Here is a 25,774-nt window from a genome sequence, read left to right on the forward strand (position 1 = left end):
TGGAATCCCCTTACAGTGGTTATCACTAGGGTTGAGCGAAACGGATCAGACAAATTCAAAAATCACCGACTTTCGGCAAAGTCGGGTTTCATGAAACCCGACCCGATCCTAGGGTGGGATCGGCCATGAGGTCGCCGATCTGCGCGCAAAAGTCGCGTTTCATATGACGCTTTCAGCACCATTTTTCAGCCAATGAAGAAGGACGCAGAGTGTGGGCAGCTTGATGACATAGGTCTCGGTCCCCACCATCTTAGAGAAGGGCATGACAGTGATTGGCTTACTTTCTGCAGCATCACAGGGGCTATAAAGGGGCGTGCACGCCGACCGCCATCTTACTTCTGCCGATCGTAGCATAGGGAGAGGTTGCTGCAGCTTCATCAGAAGCAGGGATATAGTTAGGGAGGGAAGATTAACCCCCAACCGCTTGTGCTGTAGCGATTTCCACTGTCCAACACCACCTTTGTTTTGCAGAGACAGTGGAGGCTATATCTTTGTGCATCAGCTCTGTAGCTTATTAGGCTGTCTTATAAGGCTCCCTGAAAGCTGCATTGCTGTTTGCATGGTGCTGTGCAAAACAACTGCTTTTTTAAAAGCAAAAATCCTGTTGCTCCTTTCTGCACAGTTATCTTGTTTATTTGTCCACACTTTTGTGTGCAGCAGTCCTTTTTATTGCTGCCATACTTGTCCTGAGATCATTGTAGGGAGATTGAAATTGTACTACAGTCCTTGTATTTTTTCATATATCTTCCAGCCACTTTCTGCCACTTACATTGTGTTGTTTTATGCACAGGGCCTGAGTTTTGGTTCAGTCTCCCCCCAAAAAAAGGGAGATTTAAATTCTCAACAAGTTTATATACACCTTCTACCTTGTTTTACAGTACCATATAACGGTTGTTATTTATTCCAAAAAATGAGGAAGTCTGGTGGAAGAGCCCGTGGGCGGTGGTTGCCAGCTGGTACTGATGGTGGTGGTGGTGGTGCATCTGGTGGTAGTGGCAAAAGCACAATAGCACCTAAGGCTGGAGGTGTTGAGCCAGCGTCATCGTCTGGCTACCCAAAATGTTGAGGATCTAACCTTCATTAAAATGAACCAATCATGGATTTCAAATTATTTTGCCCCACCTTCCCCTGCTGACACGTAGCTTGCCTGAAAAATGTCTTGCTTTTGGCCTCCTCTTACTGACTGCTTCAATTCCTCCATTTGCAGCTGCTGAATATCCACCATAGGCCATTTTTATACCTCCCTAAATGGGCTGACTCCCCCCATAGGGCCGTGGTCACCACCTGGCGCAAGCACCCGTGCGAGTGCCGTTTGCCTGGACAGGTGGGTGTGCCCACTCTTGGGCGACGGCACTGGCACAGGGTCTCTCATAGTACAATGAAGTGTCTCTGACGGTGGTGGTGCACAACCAATGTCAGACATACCGTCGTAATATGAGGGGCCCTGGGCCAGTACCGCCGCCCACGAGAGTGTTCCCCCCCAGCTCGAACAGTGCTCTACCACTTGCAGTACTTACCTCTCCCTGCTCCACCACTGTGTAGTCTGTGCTGTTAAATCCTTCAATGGCACTGCCAATACAAATTTGTTGAAATGATAGATGATAGTTAAAATATACAGGGGCCCTGGCCTCCATTTAGACCAGTTAATACTTTGCACCTACTACCACTGTCTGCTTCTCAGCAGAGGAGCCCACCCCTGTACCTAGCTATGCCACCAGGTTATTTACGAACAATTTTTTGGCAGACATTTAGCCCACTTTATTATTTTGGCCTACTAACTTAGTCTGCTACTCATTACAATTTTCCGACACTGAGCAAAGCAATGTCACCTGTTTATTTATGAACAATTTTTTGGCAGACAGTTAGCCCACTTTATTATTTGGGCCTAGTAACTGTCAGCCAGTCCTTACAGTTGTCCTCCACTGAACAAAGCACTACACCACTACATTCCCCTTGCACTCTACACAGCCAGAATCTGACCCTGCTGAAAGTCAGGTTCCCCTTCCCGCATACTATACCACCTTACACGGGGACAAAGAGGAAGGTGCAGATGAAAGTGCAGGTTCCTTCATCAGGTGGGGGAGGCATACTCGTTGGCGACGTCACTGGCACAGGGCCACTCATAGTACGCAAAAGTGTCTCTGCCAGTGGGAGGCACCACCCGCCGTCAAACATACTGCTGTACTATGAGGGGCCCTGTGCCAGTGCCAAAGAGTGGGCCCCCCCTGCTTGCTTAGGATCACAGCACTTGCAAGGTTGAAATACTTACCTCTCCCTGCTCCGCGTTTCCTGGGCCCACGAAAATCTTGAGCCAGCCCTACCCCCCACAACTTTAGCCAAATGACCCCAGTTTTCAATGCCTAACTATTATTATAAAGTAAATTAAGATTGACAAGCTTAAGTAATAAGAATTGATGTTTTTGGCATTAAAATGGGCACTGTAGGTGTTTTCCTGTCCTCCACTCACTGCCGACTTTGATTCCCCATTGACTTGCATTGAGTTTCGTGTTTCAGTCGGCCCCCAACTTTTCGCAATAAAAGGCCGATTTCACCCGACCCGACTTTTGACAAAGTCGGGTTTCGCGAAACCCGACTCGATCCGAAAAAAGTAAAAGTCGCTCAACTCTAGTTATCACTTCAAAATAAATGGGTAAAAGTTGCACAGAGCTTGTAAAAAGGTGCAAGATTGCAAGTGACCTCTTATTAAAATCCTCTCTGTTCTCAGGAATGGAGAAGAATAGAGGGATTTTTTATCTTCTCATTTAATGCTTTGTTGACTAGGTTACTGGCCAACCCTGCAGTCTAATACAGATAGCGGGTTTCCTAGGCAATGAGCACAGCACCTGCAAGCTGCTTGTTGTAAAACCTGTAAGCACTGCTCCAAAGCTGCCGGAATAGCTTTAGTTCCCCTGCGTCCTCTGATGCTGCAGACGCAAGGCTGCCTCCTATAGCATCACTGGAGCATGCACAGATTGTGGAAGCATAGCATCAATACCACTGGTCCAAGCAGTTAATGCATCAGGAGCGGTGTGCACATGAAAAATGAACACAAAATAACCTTTTAAGTAGAAATTTAAAAAAAAAAAAAAAAAAACACACACTATACTACTGCAGTAGTTAAAGGGAATATGTCACCAGGTCTATGCTGAGAGCCGTATGATGTAGGGGCAGAAACCCCAATTCCAGTGATGTGTCACTTACTGAACTGCTAGCTTATAAAATGCTAAGATCTGTATAAATCTCTGCAAACCACAGATTGGCAGCTTTCTGTGTACACAGGGTTATACAGAGATCATTAATATGGAGAACTACACGGCAGCAGATTTACTAGGCCTCTTGTGATAATAGTGATGAGCGAAAAGTGCTCGGCTAATGTGTTATCTGAGCATGCTTGCGTGCTAACAAACAGGCAATCCATGCATGTGTAGCGGCTGTCGAACAACTGCGAGACATGCAGGCGCGGGGACTCGAATTTATTATTCAAGCACGTCAAAGACACTCAGCACCCTCACCACGAACACCTTATCTGAGCATGTTCACTCATCACTAGTAATCTCCTGCTACTAGATCTGGGATTTTATCAAAAATACAACAAGCAGCCAAGCAAGTGACATTGCTGGAATTAAGGTGTGTGTCCACACTATGCTGCACTCAGATTAGATGGCACAAACTTGGTGACTGATTCTCTAATACACCATACAATAATGCATATGTACTTACCTCCATTTGAAACTTCAGATGCTCTCTCATACTTTCGAATAGAAGGAAACATGCCCGCAAGGAGGCTGCATACAGACTTAAACGATCTCCATTTAAGAGCTGAAAGGGTAAATTAATCATTTGTGAATGCTGACAATTTGTATAGTAAAATATAAAAAAATAAAAAAAATCCTTCACCAACCTGAAACAAGTGGCGACAAAGCTCATCCTTCACAAGTCCCAGAAGTGAAACGTAGTTTGCAATAGGTGCACACTCTAAGGCTACTGTAATAAGCTGTAAACCCATGTGGATCATCACTTCTGAATTATGGCGGTCATGGGGGTTGGTAAGTGAAATGAGAAAGCGGAACAATTCCCGAATGCAAGGAAGACCGTAAGGGACCAAGACTGCTCCTAAAAAAAAAGCATCATGGTTAGTGAGCAAGATGTGCAAAACATGGGTACTGTTTTTAATGATTTGGGGCAAGAAGAATTTAAAGAGGACCAGTCAACACGATTTTTGTCTCCTAACTAAAGATATGGCAGTCTTGGTCCTTTTAAGCTAATGAAAACACTCTTTTTCAAAGAAATCCATTTTGTTCTACCACCTCCGGCCGAAATCTCATGCAGATGCAGTGATTGCCGGGAGCTGGGCATGCAAGTTAGGCTACTTTCACACTAGCGTTAACTGCAATCCGCCACAATGCGTCGTTTTGCCGAAAAAACGCATCCTGCAAAAGTGCTTGCAGGATGCGTTTTTTCCCCATAGACTTACATTAAGCGACGTATTGTGACGGATTGACACACGTCGCAACCGTCGTGCGACGGTTGCGCCGTGTTGTGGCGGACCGTCGGGACCAAAAAACGCTACATGTAACGTTTTTTGCTCACGACGGTCCGCTTTTTCCGACTGCGCATGCGCGGCCGGAACTCCGCCCCCACCTCCCCGCACCTCACAATGGGGCAGCGGATGCGCTGTAAAAATGCACCCGCTGCCCCCGTTGTGCGGCGGAGACAACACTAGCGTCGGGAACCTCGGCCCGACGCACTGCGACGGGCCGAGCCCGACGCTAGTGTGAAAGTAGCCTTAACTTCCAAGTGACACAACTTGAATTGACAAATCGATCTGCGCATACCCACCCCAAGGCAATGCAGGCATCTGAGGGAAATTTTGTCCAGAGTAGACAGGTCACTGAAAAAGAAATGACCTGTGCGTCATAGCCTGGAGGCAGCCAGGGGTGCGGATATTAGACTGGTAGGAAATGATCAGACCCAGAGTGCAGATCCGCTTCAGCCTCATTAGCCTAAAATTACCACAGTTAATTACAGAAGACCAATCAAATGGATTTCTTTAAAAAAATAAAAAGGCAAACGATTTTAATCAGCTTCAAAAAGAAATTACAGTCATGTCTTTAGGTAATGTCTAACCACTTTTGACATTAGCTTTATTATATGATATACCAGGGGTCCCCAACCTGTGGCTCGCGGTCCCATGAATTGTGGCTAGCGGCTGTCCGTTTGCTACAACTGGAACTAATGCACCAAGCTGACAGTTATGAAGAGCACATCTGAAAATGGTGAATTTTGTGAGCAGCCCTGCACAAAAGAGCAGATCTTGATGCACATATAATGGTCTTTTAGGCTATGTGCACACGTAGGAAGGGTCCTATGCGGGTTCTCCCGCAGCGGATTTGATAAATCTGCAGGGCAAAACCGCTGCGGTTACCCCTGCAGATTTATCGCGGTTTGTTTTGCGGTTTCCGCTGCGGGTTTACTCCTATACTATTGATGCTGCATATGCAGCAATATGCAGCATCAATAGTAATGTTAAAAATAATAAAAAATGGTTATATACTCACCCTCTGACGTCCCGATCTCCTCGGTGCTGCACGCGGCGGTCCGGTTCCAAAGATGCTGTGCGAGAAGGACCTTCGTGACGTCACGGTCATGTGATTGCGACGTCATCTAAGGCCCTGCTCGCATAGCAACCCTGCAACCGGACGGCCGCGTGCAGCGCTGAGAGGTGAGTATATATTTATTTTTTATTTTAATTCTTTTTTTTTTTTTTTTTTTTTTTTTACACAAATATGGTTCCCAGGGCCTGGAGGAGAGTCTCCTCTCCTCCACCCCGGGTACCATCTGCACATTATCCGCTTACTTCCCGCATCGTGGGCACATCCCCATGCGGGAAGTAAGCGGATCAATGCATTCCTATGGCTACGTTCACATTAGCGTTCGGCGCCGCAGCGTCGGGCGCTGCAGCGTCGCCGCATGCGTCATGTGCCCCTATATTTAACATGGGGGCGCATGGACATGCGTTGCACTTGCGTTTTGTGACGCATGCGTCCTTGTGGTGCATGCGTCAGGGCGCAGAGAACGCAGCAAGTTGCAGTTTTTTCTGCGCCCAAAAACATGCAAAAATGGACGCATGCGTCACAAAACGCTGCGTTGTGCATGCGTTTACATTTGCGTTGTGCGTTGCGTCGCCGACGCTGCGGCGCACAACGCAAATGTGAACGTAGCCTATGTGTGCAGAATCGCAGCGATTCTGCACAAAGAAGTGACATGCTGCGGAATGTAAACCGCTGCGTTTCTGCACGTTTTTTCCCGCAGCATGTGCACAGCGGATTGCGGTTTCCATAGGGTTTACATGTAACTGTAAACGCAATGGAAACTGCTGCGGACCCGCAGCTGCAGAAACGCTGCGGATCCGCGGTAAAGACCGCTATGTGTGCACATAGCCTTAGGGGTTTTGAGATTATTTAAAGGGAAGGTGCCACCAGTTTTCTTGTAGTTTGTTTTTTTGTGAAATTAAGCTTAAAATAGTAAATAAAATGTGTTAATGCAATGTTTGCACTGTTTGCAAACATTTCTATATGAAAAATATTATATATTTTCTTACAAATATATATATTGACCACTAGGGGGAGCATTTTCCGTTTTAGACCTCAAGCAGCTATAGTAAGACTTACCAGCTTTACTGTTAGCTGGAAAATCTGGGCAGTACCTGCTGACATCAGCATTTCCCTCCCCTTTTGGGTGGTCTAATATCCCTGGGGCAGAATGAAGAGCAGCATCACAGGGCAGAGCCATTTTGTGTGTGACTGACCTGTGATCTGCTATCACCAGCAGTTACTGCTATCAGAAGCACAGTTAGTTTATGTGGTGTTTATGTATGGAGCAGCATTGTCTGTGCAGAGCTGTCTGTGACTCGTCCCTCAGTAAGATAAGAAGGAGCTCCAGGTCTGCAGTGAATGGCCGGCATTGTGGAGGGAGGGGAGAGATACATTGTATGGCTGAGAGGTGTCAGGTGTCACCTCTCTCTGCAGGCTGTGAATGAGGGTCTGTGTGTGAGGGGGGAGGCGGAGACACAGCAGGAGAAGCACACAGGGCGGGCAGCGTGTGAGGGGCAGAGGATGTCTGCCCAGTGCCTGGAGTACAGAGGGGCAGTGCACTTCTCTCCTGTGATAGAGAGTAAGTGGAGCTGGGCAGAGAGCACTGGGCTATAATAAAATGGCAGCTAGTCACACCTACAGCAGTGAGTTGTGCAGCCCACAGAGGCGTGCCGAGCTCACTGCTAACGCCTCTCCAATGTTAAAGATAGGGTCAGCGCCGGTCTATTATCTCCTATGTCCATGGGGTGCTGTAAAATGACACTGTTAGTGCCCTGCTACTGCTGCAAAACCAAGATGTCAGCCCCCAGTTCCTTCTTTAAACACACATAACACACGAAATCTGTTTCACATGCATTTAAAACTTGGTTATAGCAGCATGTTATGCTACATTACAGTGATTTATTAATGATCTACAAACGCGGTACCTTACCTTTAAGAGGAGGTGTTTGAAGCTGGATGTGACAGTGTCTTGGGAGTGCTTTATAGGAGAATACTGAATGGGGGTATTGCAGGAACCCATGGATTTTTGTATACTGCTTTGGGGTGATTGATTTTTGTGGAAAAGCTTTGGCTACCATTATGGTGAGGGGGGGGGGGGGGGGGGGGGCGGGAGCTGATTGTGGCTCGCGACCCTCTCTCAAGGCTGGATGCGGCTCGCAACCCTCTCTCAGAGCTGAATGTGGCTCTCAAGGTCAGAAACGTTGGGGACCTCTGTGATATACTATACAGCTTTAAATGTGTTATTTTTCACTTCACGTCCTGTGATGTTTTATTTGTGAGGAGTCTCAAACAAAACATCGCAGAGGGCTGAGGCTGCACTCACTTCTGCGCAGCGTCTATTGCCCCCCACGGTACAGGATGTCATCAGGGGGCTAAGCTGCAGTAACTTTCCACAGCTGCTTCTATCGCCACCCTCTGAAGATGTCCTGGATCCATGGTGCTCATAGAGGCTGTGGGAGATGTAAGAGCAGAACTCACACTCAGTTTCTGTCTCAGAAGATGTAGCGTCTAACTGTGAAACAAGAAGTTGTCAGGGGGTGGAGATAGAATAGAGTGAGTGACATCATTGGCGCCCCAACAGCTTCTAGCACTGCCCTCATCGGAGAGTGAACTATTATCAGGGTGCGGCCCTGGAAGCTGTAGCAAGAATCTGTCACTATATGACTGCAGACAATTGCATCCTCACATTGCGCACATTGCAAGCTGTGAGGATTTCCCAGTGCAAAAGAAAGCGAGCAAGTGACCACAAGTATGCATACCGCTGGCCATATTCAAACTAGAGTGTTTCCAGGCCTCGTTCGATAAACTTGCATTAAGCAAAACCTCATCTAGACAGAATGTGGCCGGGAGTGTGCATATCTTATACTTGTGGTCACATGACCATCGCTCCCGGCACGAAGAATCCGCGCCGTGCACACAATGTGAGGATTTACAAGTCTGTAGTCATATAATGTGTAGCTTTAGATCGGACAACCTCTTTAAGAGTCCAAAATACTGCAGACAAGTCCCCTTTAAATTCTAGATTTATTTGCTTAACCATCCTTCAGAAAATAGCATCATCAATGCATCCGGTCAGCTGAAACGCAAGGTGAAGCAATCTGACCTCACTCTCACCTTCTTTCTGTAAAGACTGGGTAAATCTAACGCCTCGAGGATTGACATAGTCCATGTCATGAACAGAGGCAGAGTCTGAGTAGTCAGCTATTGAAGAGCTGTCTTCTAGAACCTCAGGGATGGATTCAACAGAGGCAGATTGTGTTCTTCTACCCAGTAATTCTTCATTCTTTAAAATAAGTTGCAAAAAATGGATACATGTATTAGTAACAATTTTGAAACAAATATATATAATAGGTGGAAGGCATATAAGGCCACTTCACATTTTCATCTCATTAAGTTATGGCATCTCACTAGCATATTAAATCAGTATCAGACAGGTGAGGGTGCGGCTTTCTGGGACCTGCCACTGACAGAATAAAAAAAGGCCCAGCGCTGGTGTAGCACTGCAGCCGGTTTACATTTTTCCTTGCAAAATGGCCCCTGGCCACCTACATGTGTAGGAAACTGAAGTGAGACCCCTTGCAAGTTAAAGGGAACCTGTCACCAGGTTTGGCTGATATGAGATACGGTCACCACCTTTCAGGCCTGATATACAGCATGTTATAACGCTGTATATCTCCCCCCAACCCGACCTGTAAGAAAAGAAAAATAACTTTTCCTATACTTACCTGCAGGGCAGTCTGGTCCGAAGGGTGTCGAAGTTCTTGGCCCGGGCACCTCCCATATTCTTACGATCACTGTCCTCCTTGCTTCGTGTGGATGATGCATCCCTGCGTCATCCACACAGTCTGCTCTAAATCGCGCTCTTGAGCAGGCATATTTCCCTGCCCTGTTGAGGGCAGAGCAAAGTACTGAAGTGCGCAGGCGCCGCAAAAAGTCAAAGAGCTCCGACACCTGACCGTTTCCCTTTAATGGGGCCAGCCAGGGGCGTAACAACAGTGGTCACAGAAGTTATGAATGCAACCAGAATTGTGTGAGTGAGGGGTCCGCCGATGTCAACATAAACTTCAACTGTACATGTGTGTATATAATATGTGTGTGTGTATAAAATATGTATGTATGCAGTACAGTGGGTACGGAAAGCATTCATACCCCTTTAAATTTTCCACTCTCATTGCAGCTATTTGGTAAAATCAAGAAAAGTTAAATTTTTTTCACTCTGCACCCCATCTTGACTGAACCCCCCCCCCCCCCCAGAAATGTAGTAATTTTTGCAAATTTAATAAAGCAAAAAATTAAAGATCACATGGTCATAAGTATTCAGACCCTTTGCTCAGATACTCATATTTAAGGGACACACTTTCCATTTCCTTGTGATCCTCCTTGAAATGGTTCTACTCTTTCATTGGAGTCCAGCTGTGTTTAAACTGATAGGACTTGATTTGGAAAGGCACACACCTGTCTATATAAGACCTCATAGCTCACAGGGCATGTCAGAGCAAATAAGAATCAGGAGGTCAAAGGAACTGGTCAAGGAGCTCAGAGACAGAATTGTGGCAAGGCACAGATCTGGCCAAGGTTAAAAAATGTAATTTCTGCAGTACTCAAGGTTCCTAAGAGCACAGTGGCCTCCATAATCCTTAAATGGAAGAAGATTGGGACCACCAGAAGTCTTCCTAGACCTTGTCGTCCAGGCAAACTGAGCTATCGTGGGAGAAGAGCCTTGGTGAGAGAGGTAAAGAAGAACCCCAAGATCACTGTGGCTGAGCTCCAGAGATGCAGGAGGGAGATGGGGGAAAGTTCCACAAAGTCAACTATCACTGCAGCCCTCCACCAGTCAGGCCTTTATGGCAGAGTCGCCTCACGGAGGCCTCTCCTTAGTGCAAGACATATGAAAGACCGCATAGAGCTTGCTAAAAAACACATGAAGGACTCCCAGACTATGAGAAATAAGATTCTCTGGTCTGAGGAGATGAAGATAGAACGTTTTGATGATAATTTTAAGCGGTATGTGTGGAGAAAACCAGGCACTGTTTATCACCTCCCTAATCATGGAGTGGACAGAAAAAACACAAAGTCAAAAATTTGTCTTTAAAATTAACTAAACACATTTTATTGACAATAAAATTTCATTACAAATCTATGAAAACCTCAAGTAATGAGGGACACTACATGCTAAAAACTCCTTTAAACATACCATGAAGTATATGAAGTGTAATGAACCCTGTTGTTCTAGGGCTAATTATATTACATTAATTAAACAACAATATACATAAAGGAGCCACATGATACTATATGTATATGGCGTCTTTTTACAAAATAACACCTATATGTTAAACACATTAGATATATGGCTCAACTGTTCCACATTTTGTTATACATTAGCCACAATTATAAATATAAACAGTCTCACAAAATTACTTACTCTTGTGTGGACTAACTCCACTTGAGGTTTTCATAGATTTGTGATGAAATTTTATTGTCAATAAAATTTGTTTAGTTAATTCTAAAGACAAATTTTAGACTTTGTGTTTTTTCTGTCCACTCCACGATTAGTGGGGTTATAGTTGAACAAACGGGTTTTCTTTGCTGAATTGTACACAGAATAATTTTATGGAGGACTTTGATTGAGATAACTATCACCTGCCCAATACAATCCCAACAGTGAAACATGGTGGTGGCAGCATCATGCTATGGGGGTGTTTTTCAGCTGCAGGGACAGTACGACTGGTTGTCATTGAAAGCAGCATGAATGCAGCCAAGTACAGAGATATCCTGGATGAAAACCTCTTCCAGAGTTCTCTGGACCTCAGACTTGGCTGAAGGTTCACCTTCCAACAAGACAATGACCCTAAGCACACAGCTAAAATAACAAAGGAGTGGCTTCAGAACAACTCTGTGACCATTCTTGACTGGCCCAGCCAGAGCCCTGACCTAAACCCAATTGAGCATCTCTGGAGAGACCTGAAAATGGCGGTCCACCAACGTTCATCATCCAACCTGATGGAACTGGAGGAGATCTGCAAGGAAGAATGGCAGAGGATCCCAAAATCCAGGTGTGAAAAACTTGTTGCATCATTCCCAAGACGACTCATGGCTGTACTAGCTCAAAAGGGTGCTTCTACTCAATACTGAGCAAAGGGTCTGAATACTAGTTACCATGTAATTATTTTTTATAATCTTATAAATCTTATAATTTTTTATATAGCGCTAAAATATTCCGCGGCGCTTTACAGTTTTGCACACATTATCATCACTGTCGCCGATGGGGCTCACAATCTAAATTCCCTATCAGTATGTCTTTGGAATGTGAGAGGAGACCGGAGTACCAGGAGGAAACCCATGCAAACATGGGGAGAACATACAAACTCCTTGCAGATGTTGTCCAAGGTGGGATTAGAACCCAGGACTCCAGCGCTGCAAGGCTGTAGTGCTATCCACTGAGCCACCGACTGATTTCAGTTTTTCTTTTTTAATAAATTTGCAAACATTTCTTCATTTCGTTTTTTTTTTTCAGTCAAGATGAGGTGCAGAGTGCACATTAATGAGAAAAAAAATGAACTTTTTTGAATTTACCAAATGGCTGCAATCAAACAGAGTGAAAAATTTAAAAGAGGTATGAATACTTTCCGTACCCACTGTACATTTGTACATAAAATAAGGTACACTTCAACTGTGAGAGAAAGACTCTAAAAAAACAGAAAATCTCATAGTAAGATTTTTAAATACCGTATTTTCCGGCGTACAAGACGACTTTTTAACCCCTGAAAATCTTCTTAAAAGTCGGGGGTCGTCTTGTACGCCGGGAATCGCCTTGTACGCCGGGTGTATATGGTGGGTGGGGGGGGGAGTGATCCTGATGACGACGAGGGGGCGTCTCACAGAAAAGTGAGTATCCCCCATTACCTTATCATAGCGCTGCAGCGTGGGGTCTCTGTGCTGGGAGCGGCGGCGGCTGCTGTGCTGTGGCGGCTCCTCTTCTGCAGTGTGGGGCCTCTGGTGCTGTGGGGCGGTGGCGGCGGCGGCGTATCTTCATGCAGTCGGGGCTCCTCCGGCATCTCAGCCTGGAAGCCCCGCCGGCAACTCCATCGGTACAATGCGCTGGCCTCCGGGAAAATGGCCGCTGCTTAGATTCAGATCTCGTTGAGATCTGAATCTGAGCATGCGCAGCCCCCAGCGGCCGGGCCACCGCATCGCACCTATTGAGCTGCCTCCGGGAAAATGGCCACTGCTCAGATTCAGATCTCGTCTCCCGAGATCTCGGGACGAGATCTGAATCTGAGCAGCGGCCATTTTCCCGGAGGCCACCTGACCGCATTGTACCCATGGAGTTGCCGGCGGGGCTTCCAGTCTTTGAGATGCCGGAGGAGCCCCGACTGTATGAAGATACGCCGCCGCCACCGCCCCACAGCACCAGAGGCCCCACACTGCAGAAGAGGAGCCGCCACAGCACAGCACAGCACAGCACAGCAGCCGCCGCTCCCAGCACAGAGACCCCACGCTGCAGCGCTATGATAAGGTAATGGGGGATACTCACTTTCCTGTGAGACGCCCCCTCGTCCTCATCAGGATCACTCCCCCCCCCCCAAAAGGCACATATTCACCGGCCCTATAAGACGACATAGGGTGTATAAGAAGACCCCCGACTTTTAAGAAGATTTTATTTTTTAACTGGTAAAGTTGGGGGGTCGTCTTATACGCCCAGTCGTCTTATACGCCGGAAAATACGGTAATTAAATTGCATTTTATTGCATTAAATAAGTATTTGATCACCTACCAACCAGCAAGAATTATTGTTCTTACAAACCTGTTAGTTTTTCTTTAACCCCTTTCTGACATTAGACGTACTATCCCGTCGAGGTGGGGTGGGCCCGTATGACCACCGACGGGATAGTACGTCATATGCAATCGGCCGCGCTCACGGGACATTAACCGCCGGCACACTGCGGTCAAACATGATCGCAGTGTTCCGGCGGTATAGGGAAGCATCGCGCAGGGAGGAGGCTCCCTGCGGGCTTCCCTGAGACCCCCGGAGCAACGCGATGTGATCGCGTTGCTCCGAGGGTCTCTTACCTCCTCCTCCCTGCAGCAGGCCCGGATCCAAAATGGCCGTGGGGCTGCATCCGGGTCCTGCAGGGAGGTGGGCTTACCAGCGCCTGCTCAGAGCAAGCGTTGCTAAGCGTCCCTGCTGTGCCTGTGTGATCGCTGATCTGACACAGTGCACAGCAAAGTGTCAGATCAGCGATCTTACACTATAACATGATGCGTCTTTCAGTGTGTGACGGTTGCCAATCATAAAAATCCGCTAAAAAACCCGCTATAGAAGTAAATCAAACCCCACTTCATCATCCCCTTAGAGAAAAATAAAAAAAAATGTATTTATTTCCATTTTCCCATTAGGGTTAGGGCTAGGGTTGGGGCAAAAGTTAGGGTTAGGATTGAATTTACGGTTGGGAATAGGGTTTGGGATTAGGGTTAGGGGTGTGTCAGTGTTAGGGGTGTGGTTAAGGTTACCGTTAGGATTAGGGTTAGGGATGTGTTTGGATTAGGGTTTCAGTTAGAATTGGGGGCTTCCACTGTTTAGGCACATCAGGGGCTCTCCAAACGCGACATGCGTCCGATCACAAATCCAGTAAAACAGTGCTCCTTCCCTTCCGAGCTCTCCCGTGCGCCCAAACAGGGGTGTACCTCAACATATGGGGTATCAGCATTCTCAGGACACATTGGACAACAACTTTTGGGGTCCAATTTCTCCTTTTACCCTTGGGAAAACACAAAACTGGGGGCTAAAAAATAATTTTTGTGGAAAAAAAGATTTTTTATTTTCACGGCTCTGCGTTATAAACTGTAGTGAAACACTTGGGGGTTCAAATCTCTCACAACACATCTAGATAAGATCCTTAGGGGGTCTACTTTCCAAAATGGTGTCACTTGTGGGGGGCTTCAATGTTTAGGCACATCAGGGGCTCTCCAAACGCAACATGGCATCCCATCTCAATGCCAGTCAATTTTGCATTGAAAAGTCAAATGGCGCTCCTTCGCTTCCGAGCTCTGCCATGCGCCTAAACAGTGGTTTACCCCCACATATGGGATATCAGCGTACTCAGGACAAATTGTACAACAACTTTTGGGGTCCATTTTCTCCTGTTACCCTTGGTAAAATAAAACAAATTGGAGCTGAAGTAAATATTTTGTGGAAAAAAAAATGTAATGTTCATTTTTATTTAAACATTCCAAAAATTCCTGTGAAACACCTGAAGGATTAATAAACTTCTTGAATATGGTTTTGAGCACCTTAAGGGGTGCAGTTTTTAGAATGGTGTCACACTTGGTTATTTTCTATCATATAGACCCCTCAAAATGACTTCAAATGAGATTTGGTCCCTAAAAAAAAATGGTGTTGTAAAAATGAGAAATTGCTGGTCAACTTTTAACCCTTATAACTCCCTAACAAAAAAAAAAAATATGTTGGTTCCAAAATTGTGCTGATGTAAAGTAGACATGTGGGAAATGTTACTTATTAAGTATTTTGTATGACATATCTCTGTGATTTAATTGCATAAAAATTCAAAGTTGGAAAATTGCGATATTTTCAAAATTTTCGCCAAATTTCCATTTTTTTCACAAATAAACGCAGGTAATATCAAAGAAATGTTACCACTATCATGAGGTACAATATGTCACGAGAAAACAATGTCAGAATCACCGGGATCCGTTGAAGCGTTCCAGAGTTATAACCTCATAAAGGGACAGTGGTCAGAATTGTAAAAATTGGCCTGGTCATTAACGTGCAAACCACCCTTGGGGGGTAAAGGGGTTAAGCAGCCCTCCTTCTCTTTACCTGTATTAACTGCACCGGTTTGAACTTGTTGCCTGTATAAAAGCCACCTCTCCACACACTCAATCACACTACAACCTCTTCACCATGGTCAACACCAAATGACCAAAAGGAACACAATTGCAGACCTGCACAAGGCTGGGATGGGCTACAGGACAATAGGCAAGCAGCTTGGTGAGAAGCAGGACAGTGGAGTTGATAAGTCAAAGCTCCGACTCCTCAATTTTCCGACTCCCTTATACATGGCTCATGTTTAAGTGATACATTTACTGTAGTACAATAGTAACATCAGGCTTTTAATCACCATTATGACAATACTCAAGTTATTTAGATAGAACAAAATATATTGATTGAAATACAACTTTACAACAACAAAAAACTTTAATAAAATGTAAATATGCAATACACTATGCAGTAAGTGGGGACAAAACAGGTTTCAACAAAAATTTACTGAACAACATTTGTGCACGCTATGAATTTGTTCTGAGAAATAATATTGCCTCCCTCAGATAAAATAATTAGATCAGATTTTAGGTTAAGACTAGAGAACAACCTCTCTACACTAAGGCTACTTTCACACACAGCATATTTGCTGCGTATTTTTACGCGCGCGTATTTTGCTGCTGCTTTACCTGCGTTTTTTTACGCAGGCAAAAAACGCAGCTGCTTTCACACACTGCGTTTTTTGCTGCGTTTTTTTCAGCATTGTGTACTGAAAATAAAGTTTGTTTGAAAAAAAAAAAAAAGGGGAAAAAAAAAAAAGAGTCATTGAGGTCATTTCCTGTCTTTATGACTCGGAATACAATACACACTGGAGTTAACATCATGTCGATTCTGCCAGCTGCAATGGCCTTGAGCCAAAGACGCCTCAGCAAGCGGAACAGACATCAGCTGGGGTTTACTAACCCCACTGTCACTAACCCCAGGTTACTAGGGCAGGCGTCAGTCAGACGCCCCCCCTCGTAACCCTGTACGGTAAGGGTATGTTCACACGATCCTGATTTCAATCCTTTTTTTTCAGGACAAAAACCGCAGCTCTTGGCAGAAAACGCAGGTGCGTTTTTGGTGCGTTTTTGATGCGGTTTTTAGTGCGGTTTTTTATGCAGTTTTCTCTGCAGATTGTCTGTGTTTGACACAAATAAAGCTTTAACTGCAGTGGGGGAAAAAAAAAAAGAAATGATGTCATTTCCTTGTCCAACCCTTTTCTTCTTCCATCCTCCATTTTGGGACTAAACACCAAAATGAGTGGACGTGTTTTGAATGACAGCGCTCCGCAGAGTGCTGAGCGTAGGCCAGATCACAGCCCGCGGATCCAGCTCTATCCAGCTATTTAAGTCTACGTTCACATTTGCGGTCTGCGCCGCAGCGTCGGGCGCCGCATGCGTCATGCGCCCCTATATTTAACATGGGGGCGCATGGACATGTGTCGCACTTGCGTTTTGCGCCGCATGCGTCACTGCAGCGCACGCATCCGGCCGCAGAGGACGCAGCAAGTTGCATTTTTGCTGCGTCCAAAATCAATCAAAAAAAGGACGCATGCGGCGCACAACGCAAATGTGAACATAGCCTAAGTGCCACGTATTTAAGTGCCACGTATTTAAGTGCCACGTATTTAAGTGCCACGTATTTAAGTGCCACGTATTTAAGTGCCACGTATCACGTATTTCAGTGCCACATATTTCAGTGCCACGTATTTCAGTGCCACGTGCCACGTATTTAAGTGCCACGTATTTAAGTGCCACGTATCACGTATTTCAGTGCCACGTATTTCAGTGCCACGTATCACGTATTTCAGTGCCACGTGCCACGTATCAAAGTGCCACGTGCCACGTATCAAAGTGCCACGTGCCACATATTTCAGTGCCACGTGCCACGTATCAAAGTGCCACGTGCCACATATTTCAGTGCCACGTATTTAAGTGACACGTGCCACGTATCAAAGTGCCACGTGCCACATATTTCAGTGCCACGTGCCACGTATTTAAGTGACACGTGCCACGTATCAAAGTGACACGTATCACGTATTTCAGTGCCACGTATTTAAGTGACACGTATCACGTATAAGTGCCACGTGTCACGTATTTAATTGCCACATATTTAAGTGCCACGTATCAAGATTTTCCATGGAGAACAGACACATCCAGAGATATGTCTGCTCTCCACGGCTGCAGCAACACACTGACAGGAGCCATAGTTCCTGTCGGTGTGTCACTGCGCATGCGCGAGCGAGTTTACCGGCGGTCATTGACCCCGGCACTCTCGCTTAACGGCAGTGCTGCGTGGGAAAGTTCAACGCAGCTGTACTGCTGTTAACCGAGACGCCGGAGCCATTGAACGCCGGAACAGTACGCGATACACTGCCAGGAGCTTCGCTCCTGGCAGTGTATCGCCGGAGAGCAGGGGATCGGCGTGGGACACTCGTTTTATGGATTCTGCGGACAGGGAGTATGAATTTTATTTTTTATTTTGGGATTTTATCTAGGGGATCGAGGGCTTCGCCTACCAGTGTGCTGTTGGTGAGTATATACTCTGTTATATGTTGTATGTACTGTACTGTGTGTCATGTATGTGTATTGTGTGTAGGTGTTTTGTGTAACTTTACAATTGTGCTAAGTCGCCGGACACAGGGACAACTCTCCCATCCTAATACCGGATGGGAGTAGTAGTCCCATACGGCGACTTAGCACAATGGTGGCACTAGCGTCGCATGGGGACACACACACACACACACACACACACACACACACACATACCAAATCGATCAGCAGCCCCACGTTTAAGGACTCCATGCTGCTTCACTGGGGGGCGGGGGCTTCCCTCTTCCTGTCCGACGTCACGTCCGGTCCTGGGTGTCAACCCCTCCGTACAAAGACGCCGACACCCAGGACAAAGGCGCTGTGTGTGGACGGTAATATGGGGCCCTATGGGGATACGCAGACACGCCGCTGTGTAAAGAATTGACATGTCAATTCTTTTTACGCCGGCGTGTTTGCAGACAAAAGCGCCGCGTTTTTTTGCGGTGTGTCTGAACGGCAAAGTGAATTTCTCATTCACTTTGCCGGCAGACGAAAATGACATTGCGCATTTTTGAAAAGCGCCCGCAAAATAGCGCTCAAAAATGCGCTATGTCTGAAAGTAGCCTAACTTGTGTTGGTGACAAAGCAGTAACCATATGGGCTACATCTGCAACAGTTTCAGGGTATAAACAAATTGCCTCGTGCACAGTTTTGATGAAAGATTAAACTATTCTACTTTGAGAGCAAGTGAAAAATTTTGCTGAAATATGGCCAATCTGTTAGCTATGGGGGTGCAATTTTTTTTCCCTGTGGCAACACTCTGCCTGCTCCATGTCATCCAAATACTTTTCAAAATTAAATTCCTCATCTGATGAGGATGAAGATATGGTAGCAGTAGAACTGGCAAGTCCCAAGTCCTCTTGCTCCTGGCAGCTCTGCAGCTCAATCCTAATAATTACTTCACTCAGTTTCTTTTCCTTTAGGAAGCTGCTGATCATCCAGCAATATATGATGACTCGAGTCCACATAAACAGCTGCCAGAAGAATTTTATTTTCTAATAGCAGTGATTCTCTCCATTTCATTGAAGCAGCAATGACATCTGCGATTAAACCTCCTCTTTGGGACAAGCAAAACAGCAAGTTCTTCCACTCCTTTATGACAATGCCAGAAGTTAAATCTTCAGCTTTTAACTTTTTAGTCATTGTAAATGGGTGAAGAAGCAATTTCTTCAATTCAGCCACGTGTCCATTGATCTTCATGTAGTGTTACCTGAGGGTTGGCATATCTACAAGAAAGGATTTCAGCTCACGCAATCGCTCAATCATTAAACAGGTGCTGCCCCACCGAGTGGTTTGATCCACAACTGCCCCTTTACCAGCACAACTCTTCAAGATGGAATCAATTTTTGGGTTCTGGCAGCAATAACCAATTTACTGACTTTGCCAATCAGAGTTCCAAGCATGTCCCTCTTGTAGACCATTTCTTATTGCACAATGCACACAGCGCATGTAATGAATATGAGAAAGCCTCAAAGCAGTTTCAACAAGATAATTGTAAAGTATAATTTGCTGTTCTTCTGTAGTAATATCTGTTTGTTATTCAGTTACAGGACTGTGGCCTTCCATCTCAAACATACTGAATCTGAAGTTTTCTTCTAGCTGCTGTTCTCCTTCAATAATCTCATTCATCAGTTTAATTGTACTTATGTTTCAACTTAAGAACATTAGCAAGGACCTGTTCTTTTTGAGTTTATAATCTTGCAGAACTTTTTACACTAAGGACTGGAGAAACTGGCTGCTGTGATGAGCTTTTACTATGTTTTACTGCCAGTGTCTTGGTAACAATTTTCTTGTTATCACAAATCAAACGTTGATAGCAAAATAGTTCACTCTTTGACGTGTGCAGGCTTCCATTTTAAGAAATATAACGAGTCTTGAGAGTCTTTTTAAGATCCTCTTTTTGCTTAAGGGCTTCTTCAATCACTAATTTTCTAATACTTTCTCTTTCCAGAGAAACACCAAGTTTGTGGCCATTTCTCCATTAAGAGCTGTAAAAGCTGGTCCTGCAAATACTGATAATGGTACACAATCTTTCACAACAAGCTCTATGAGCTGTCTTTTAAACATATCTGCAGTCATTGTTACGACAAGGTAAACATGTGGATATAGATTTGAAACAACCTTTAATTTAAACTAATAAAAGAACCCTTAGGGTTTGTAATCCCATCAGAACTAATAAAAATAACAAGTGTACACACCAAAAAATTCACATACTAGCAACACTCATCTTAGTGATGCAACATAGAAATATAGTAGGTGTAAACAAAGACAACTTCGGATTTAAACCCTACCAGGGCTACCAATAGGCACCATTAATTATCACCTTAATGCCTGGGTTTAAATTATTTATATAAGGACAAAGAAAAGGAACGATCTCACCAAGCGTTGTTCCTTCCTTCACTGTAAAAGCGAAAAAACAAGGGGTCCAGATTATCCACATCTACACGGGAAGGCCTCTATAAACGTCCATACAGTACCCCATCACTTGGATATATTCAGGACCATAACAGATTTGTCCCCCAAGTAAAAGTTTTATTATATGTTATAAGTTAGCTTTAGTCTGAACGTTCATTCTCAGGCATTTCTTAGGGCACAGATTAGTAAATGTTTCACATCATGATGCTTCACAATCTACAAAGAGGGGAGGAGGGAGCAAATTTGTGCTGAATCATAGCCCAGATAGAAATAAAAACCGCTAGCAGAGCTTTTACACGAAGAGCATTAGATCAACAAACACTCTTTAGAGGAGTGTTACTAGTGAGCATGTACATAAAGTGCAGCACGGATTAATCTGAACTAAAAGCAGAGATACTGAGATCAGGAATAGAACAGACATTTATTATTATTATACATTTTTATAGCGCCATTTATTCCATGGCGCTTTACATGTGAAAAGGGCAAATATAGACAAGTACAATAAACATGAGTAAAACAAGGCACACACAAGTACACGAGGAGAGAGGTCCCTGCCCGCGAGGGCTCACAGTCTACAGGGGATGGGTGAGGATACACTAGGAGAGGGTAGAGTTGGTCATGCGGCAGTTCAGCAGATAGAGGATCGCTGCGGGTTGTAGGCTTAACGGAAGATGTGAGTCTTCAGGTTCCTTTTGAAGGTTTCCGTGGTAGGCGAGAGTCTGATGTGTTGGGGTAGAGAGTTCCAGAGTATAGGGGAAGCACGGGAGAAGTCTTGTATGCGGTTGTGGGAGGAAGAGATGAGAGAGGAGTAGAGAAGGAGATCATGAGAGGATCGAAGGTTGTGTGTAGGTAGGTACTGGGAGACCATGTCACAGATGTATGGAGGAGACATGTGGTGAATGACTTTGTATGTCATTGTTAGTTTTTTGAACTGTAGCCTCTGGGCAATAGAAAGCCAATGAAGGGCCTGGCAGAGAGGAGAGGTTGGGGAATAACGGGGAGACAGATGGATTAGTAGGGCAGCAGAGTTTAGGATGGATTGGAGTGGTGCCAGAGTGCTAGAGGGGAGGCCAGAGAGTAGGAGGTTGAAGTAGTCGAGGTGGGGGATTATAAGGGCATGCACTAGTGTTTTTGTGGTTTCATGGTCAAGGAATGCATGGATCCGGGAAATGCTTTTGAGTTGTAATCGGCATGAGGACACAAGGGCTTGGATATGTGGCTTGAAAGAGAGGGCAGAGTCAAGGATCACCCCGAGGCACCGAGCGTGCTGGACTGGGGAAAGTGAGCAGCCACTGACATTGATGGATAGGTCGAGTGGAGGGGTAGAGTGAGGTGGGGAAAAAAATGATAAATTCTGTTTTGTCCATGTTCAGTTTTAGAAAGCGAGCAGAAAAGAAAGATGAAATAGCAGACAGACAGACATTGTGGGATTTTGGTCAGTAAGGAAGTGAGGTCAGGTCCAGAAAGGTAGATCTGTGTGTCATCAGCGTAGAGATGATATTGTAAACTGTGGGATTCTATGAGCTGTCCCAGGCCGAAGGTGTAGATGGAGAAGAGTAGGGGTCCTTGAACAGAGCCTTGTGGGAGGAAGAGCCTGTCATTTATAGGACATTTCATAACTTTCTCAAATTCGTATGAAAAAATATTCAGCATATACTGCATTTAAATACTGTACCCAATTTATTATATATTTTAGGAGTTGGAGTCATTCCATTTTATACTGACTCCACCAAAATGGACACTGACTCAGATTCCACGACTCCAACTCCACAGCCCTGGTGAGAAGTTATGAACTGTTGGCAGAATTATTAGAAAATGGAAGTAACACAAGATGACTGTCAATATTCCTCGGTCTGGAGCTCCATGCAACTTCTTGCCTCGTAGGGTAAGGATAATTCTGGGAAAGCTCAGGAATCAGCCCAGAGATACAAGGGAGAACCTGACCTGAAGAGAGCTGGGACCACAGTCTCAAACATTACCCTTAGTAGCACACTACTCAGTCATGGATTCAAATTCTGCAGTGAACACAAAGGTCCCCTTGCTCACACCTACACATGTCCAGGCCATATAAAGTTCGCCAATGACCTTCTGGCAGATCCAGAGGAGACATTGGAGAAGGTCATGTGGTCAGATGAGACCAAAAACCTGAAAGATCTGGAGTATATCTATATGGAAGAGTGGGCCAAAATCCCTGCAGCCGTGTGTGCAAACTTGGTCAAGAACTGCAGGAAATGTCTGAGCTCTGTAATTGCAAACAAAGGTTTCTGTACCAAATATTAAGTTATGTTTTTCTATTGTATCAAATACTTATCTCATGCAATAAAATGCAAATTAGTTATGTAAAAATCATACAATGTGATTTTCCGGATTTTTTTTTTTAAGTTTCTGTCTCTCACAGCTGAAGTGTACCTATGATAAAAATTTACAGACCTTGCCCATTCTTTGTAGGTAGGAAAACCTGCAAAATGGGCAATGTGTCAAATACTTATCTTCATGTGTGTCGAACAGATAGATCGATAGATTAGATAGGTAGATAGATAGATAGATAGATAGATAGATAGATAGATAGATAGATAGATAGATAGATAGATAGATAGATAGATAGATAGATAGATAGATAGATAGATAGATAGATAGTACAGAGGTGGCAAAAAAATATTTACATTTGTGCAGCAAAAAAAACCCTTTTTTTACATGTAAAATGTGTGTCATGATTTCACTTCTTAAAAGTGCACACAATGTTTGAGATATTTAAAAACTGCCTAACAGCAATACTGGCTTGTTGAATATCCTTGTGACATGCCATTATTTTGTGAGATGAGAAAGCCTTTTAACAGAGTTTCTGGGTCATGTATAATATTGAACGGGGGTGTATAATATGATGCATGTACTGATGGGCCACAGAAGTTAAGCAGTATAATTAAAAATGCCTACCTTCTGTTCATCTTGATTTTGTGGATCTGATTGATACATATCTCCTGGTGACTGTAGAGCAGCAGCAACAGCGTTTGCATTATCCATTTCGGAAAGATCTTCCTTTGAAGTAGCTTGAGATGACAACTCTACTCCGCTATCGGCTGTTGGAGTGACAACAGATGATGTGGCCTCTGAACTAACACCTGATACAGGAGATGTAGCTTCTGGAGAGGAAGGTTCCATGAAAGGAATACCCCCTTAAAAGGGAAATAATGTATGCTAAAAAGGGATGATTTCATACATCAGCCATTTCTTAAAGGGAACCTGTCACCCCCAAAATCAATGGTGAGGTAAGCTCGCCGTCATCAGGGGCTTATCTACAGCATTCTGTAATGCTGTAGATAAGCCCCCGATGTTATTTAAAAGATGAGAAAAAGACGTTAGATTATACTCACCCAGGGGCGGTCCCCGCTGCGGTCCGGGTCCGATGGGTGTCTCAGGTCCGGTCGGCGCCTCCTATCTTCATTCCATGACGTCCTCTTCTGGTCTTCATGCCGCGGCTGCGGCACAGGTGTACTTTGTCTGCCCTGTTGAGGGCAGAGCAAAGTACTGCAGTGCGCAGGTGCCGGGACAGGTCAGAGAGGCCCGGCGCCTGCGCACTGCAGTACATTGCTCTGCCCTCAACAGGGCAGACAAAGTACGCCTGCGCCGCAGCCACGGCGTGTAGACCAGAAGAGGACGTCATGGAATGAAGATGGGAGGCTCCGGACCGCAGCGGGACCGTACCTGGGTGAGTATAATCTAACGTCTTTTTCTCCTCTTTCAGGTAACATCGGGGGCTTATCTACAGCATTACAGAATGCTGTAGATAAGCCCCTGATGACGGTGAGCTTACCTCACCAACGATTTTGGGGGTGACAGGTTCCCTTTAACATCAGAGCTGTAACAGCATGGATTTTTTTACTGCAATGATACTCCTAAAAGAGAATTAATCGTATTTTCAGACAGACATTTTATTGCTAAAAAGTGAGGGCTTCTAATAATCTTGAGGCAGTATCATCTGTCATTAAAAAACAGCACTCCTATAGCAGGAAAGGAGGCCGAAACTGCACATCACTAAGGCTACATGCACACGTTGAATAAAACTTCTGCACCGTTTCTGCAACTCTTAAAAGGAAAAATGCAGCTGCAAAAACTAATGTTTTTGTCCTGCATGTTTGACAGATTGGAGTGAAGTCAATAGTGAAAAATGCAGGGCAAAAACAAACAGATAATTGACATACTGCAGATTATTTTCTGTACCAAGTCTTGAAGTCAAAAATACTCAACGTGTGCATGACGTTTCAGGTTTCTCATTCACTTAGCTTGGAATCAGGTTGTCACAGATTTGCTCAGAAAAAAACACAACAAAAAAAGCACTAAATATGCAATGTGGGCACACAGCCTAAAACTGAACAGGATCAGCACAGACTTCACCATGCTGAAGGTCCTGAACCAGCACACTACTGCACACAAAAGCTGAAGGACCGTCTAGCACAGTGTTGGCAATCCAATGGCATAAGTACCAGGGGGGCACTCACGCCAACCCCTTAGCACTAGTGCAGCCACTCTCCTCTGCACTTGCGCCATCCCATCAGGCCACATCCAGCACGTGGGGGAGTGAGGATGGAGCTGCAATTGCTGAGCGAACAGCGTGAGTGCAGAGGAGAGTTGCGGTGGCGCTAGTGCTGAGGGGATGGCGCACGTGCCAAAAGGCAGGATGATGATATATGAAGGGTCCAGAGCAGCAGGGAAACAGGCAGGGGTGAGTAGTTGTATTTATTTGTTAATGTGGGGCCATTCTACTGCATGGAACACCCCTCGGGGCCATTCTACTGCATGGAGCACCCCTCGGGGCCATTCTACTGCATGGAGCACCCCTCGGGGCCATTCTACTGCATGGAGCACCCCCACTGGGCCATTCTACTGCATGGAGCAACTCCGCGGGGCCATTCTACTGCATGGAGCACCCCCGCGGGGCCATTCTACTGCATGGAGCACCACCACGGGGCCATTCAACTGAATGAAGCAACTCCGCGGGGCCATTCTACTGCATGGAGCACCACCGCGGGGCCATTCTACTGCATGGAGCACCCCCACGGGGCCATTCTACTGCATGGAGCACCCCCACGGGGCCATTCTACTGCATGGAGCACCCCCACGGGGCCATTCTACTGCATGGAGCACCCCCACGGGGCCATTCTACTCTATGAAGCACCCGGCTGGGCCATTCTACTCTATGAAGCACCCAGCGGGGCCATTCTACTCTATGGAGCACCGTGTGGGGCCATTATACTGTGTAGAACACTATAATGTCTTCAATTGAGAAGTTTTTTCTTAACAAATATCAAGGTTGGCCCGTGACTTTGTCCAACCTTTTATTGTTTGCCCTCTGTTTA

At 45.3% G+C, this 25,774-nt stretch overlaps 1 protein-coding gene across 7 annotated transcripts in view; it reads right to left on the reverse strand.

Moving 5' to 3' along the window:
* GBF1 (golgi brefeldin A resistant guanine nucleotide exchange factor 1) overlaps positions 1-25,774 on the reverse strand; it is a 319,690-nt gene that overhangs the window by 123,796 nt on the left and 170,120 nt on the right. For all 7 annotated transcript variants that reach the window (XM_077259202.1, XM_077259204.1, XM_077259201.1 and 4 more), the window contains 4 exons: positions 23,355-23,593; positions 8,709-8,877; positions 3,902-4,113; positions 3,721-3,819 (listed from right to left, as the gene is read on the reverse strand). In XM_077259202.1, coding sequence (XP_077115317.1) covers positions 3,721-3,819; positions 3,902-4,113; positions 8,709-8,877; positions 23,355-23,593 — 719 coding nt within the window. The remainder of the gene's footprint in view (positions 1-3,720; positions 3,820-3,901; positions 4,114-8,708; positions 8,878-23,354; positions 23,594-25,774) is intronic.

Source organism: Ranitomeya variabilis, chromosome 4 (assembly GCF_051348905.1).
Source record: "Ranitomeya variabilis isolate aRanVar5 chromosome 4, aRanVar5.hap1, whole genome shotgun sequence".
Lineage (NCBI taxonomy): Eukaryota > Metazoa > Chordata > Amphibia > Anura > Dendrobatidae > Ranitomeya > Ranitomeya variabilis.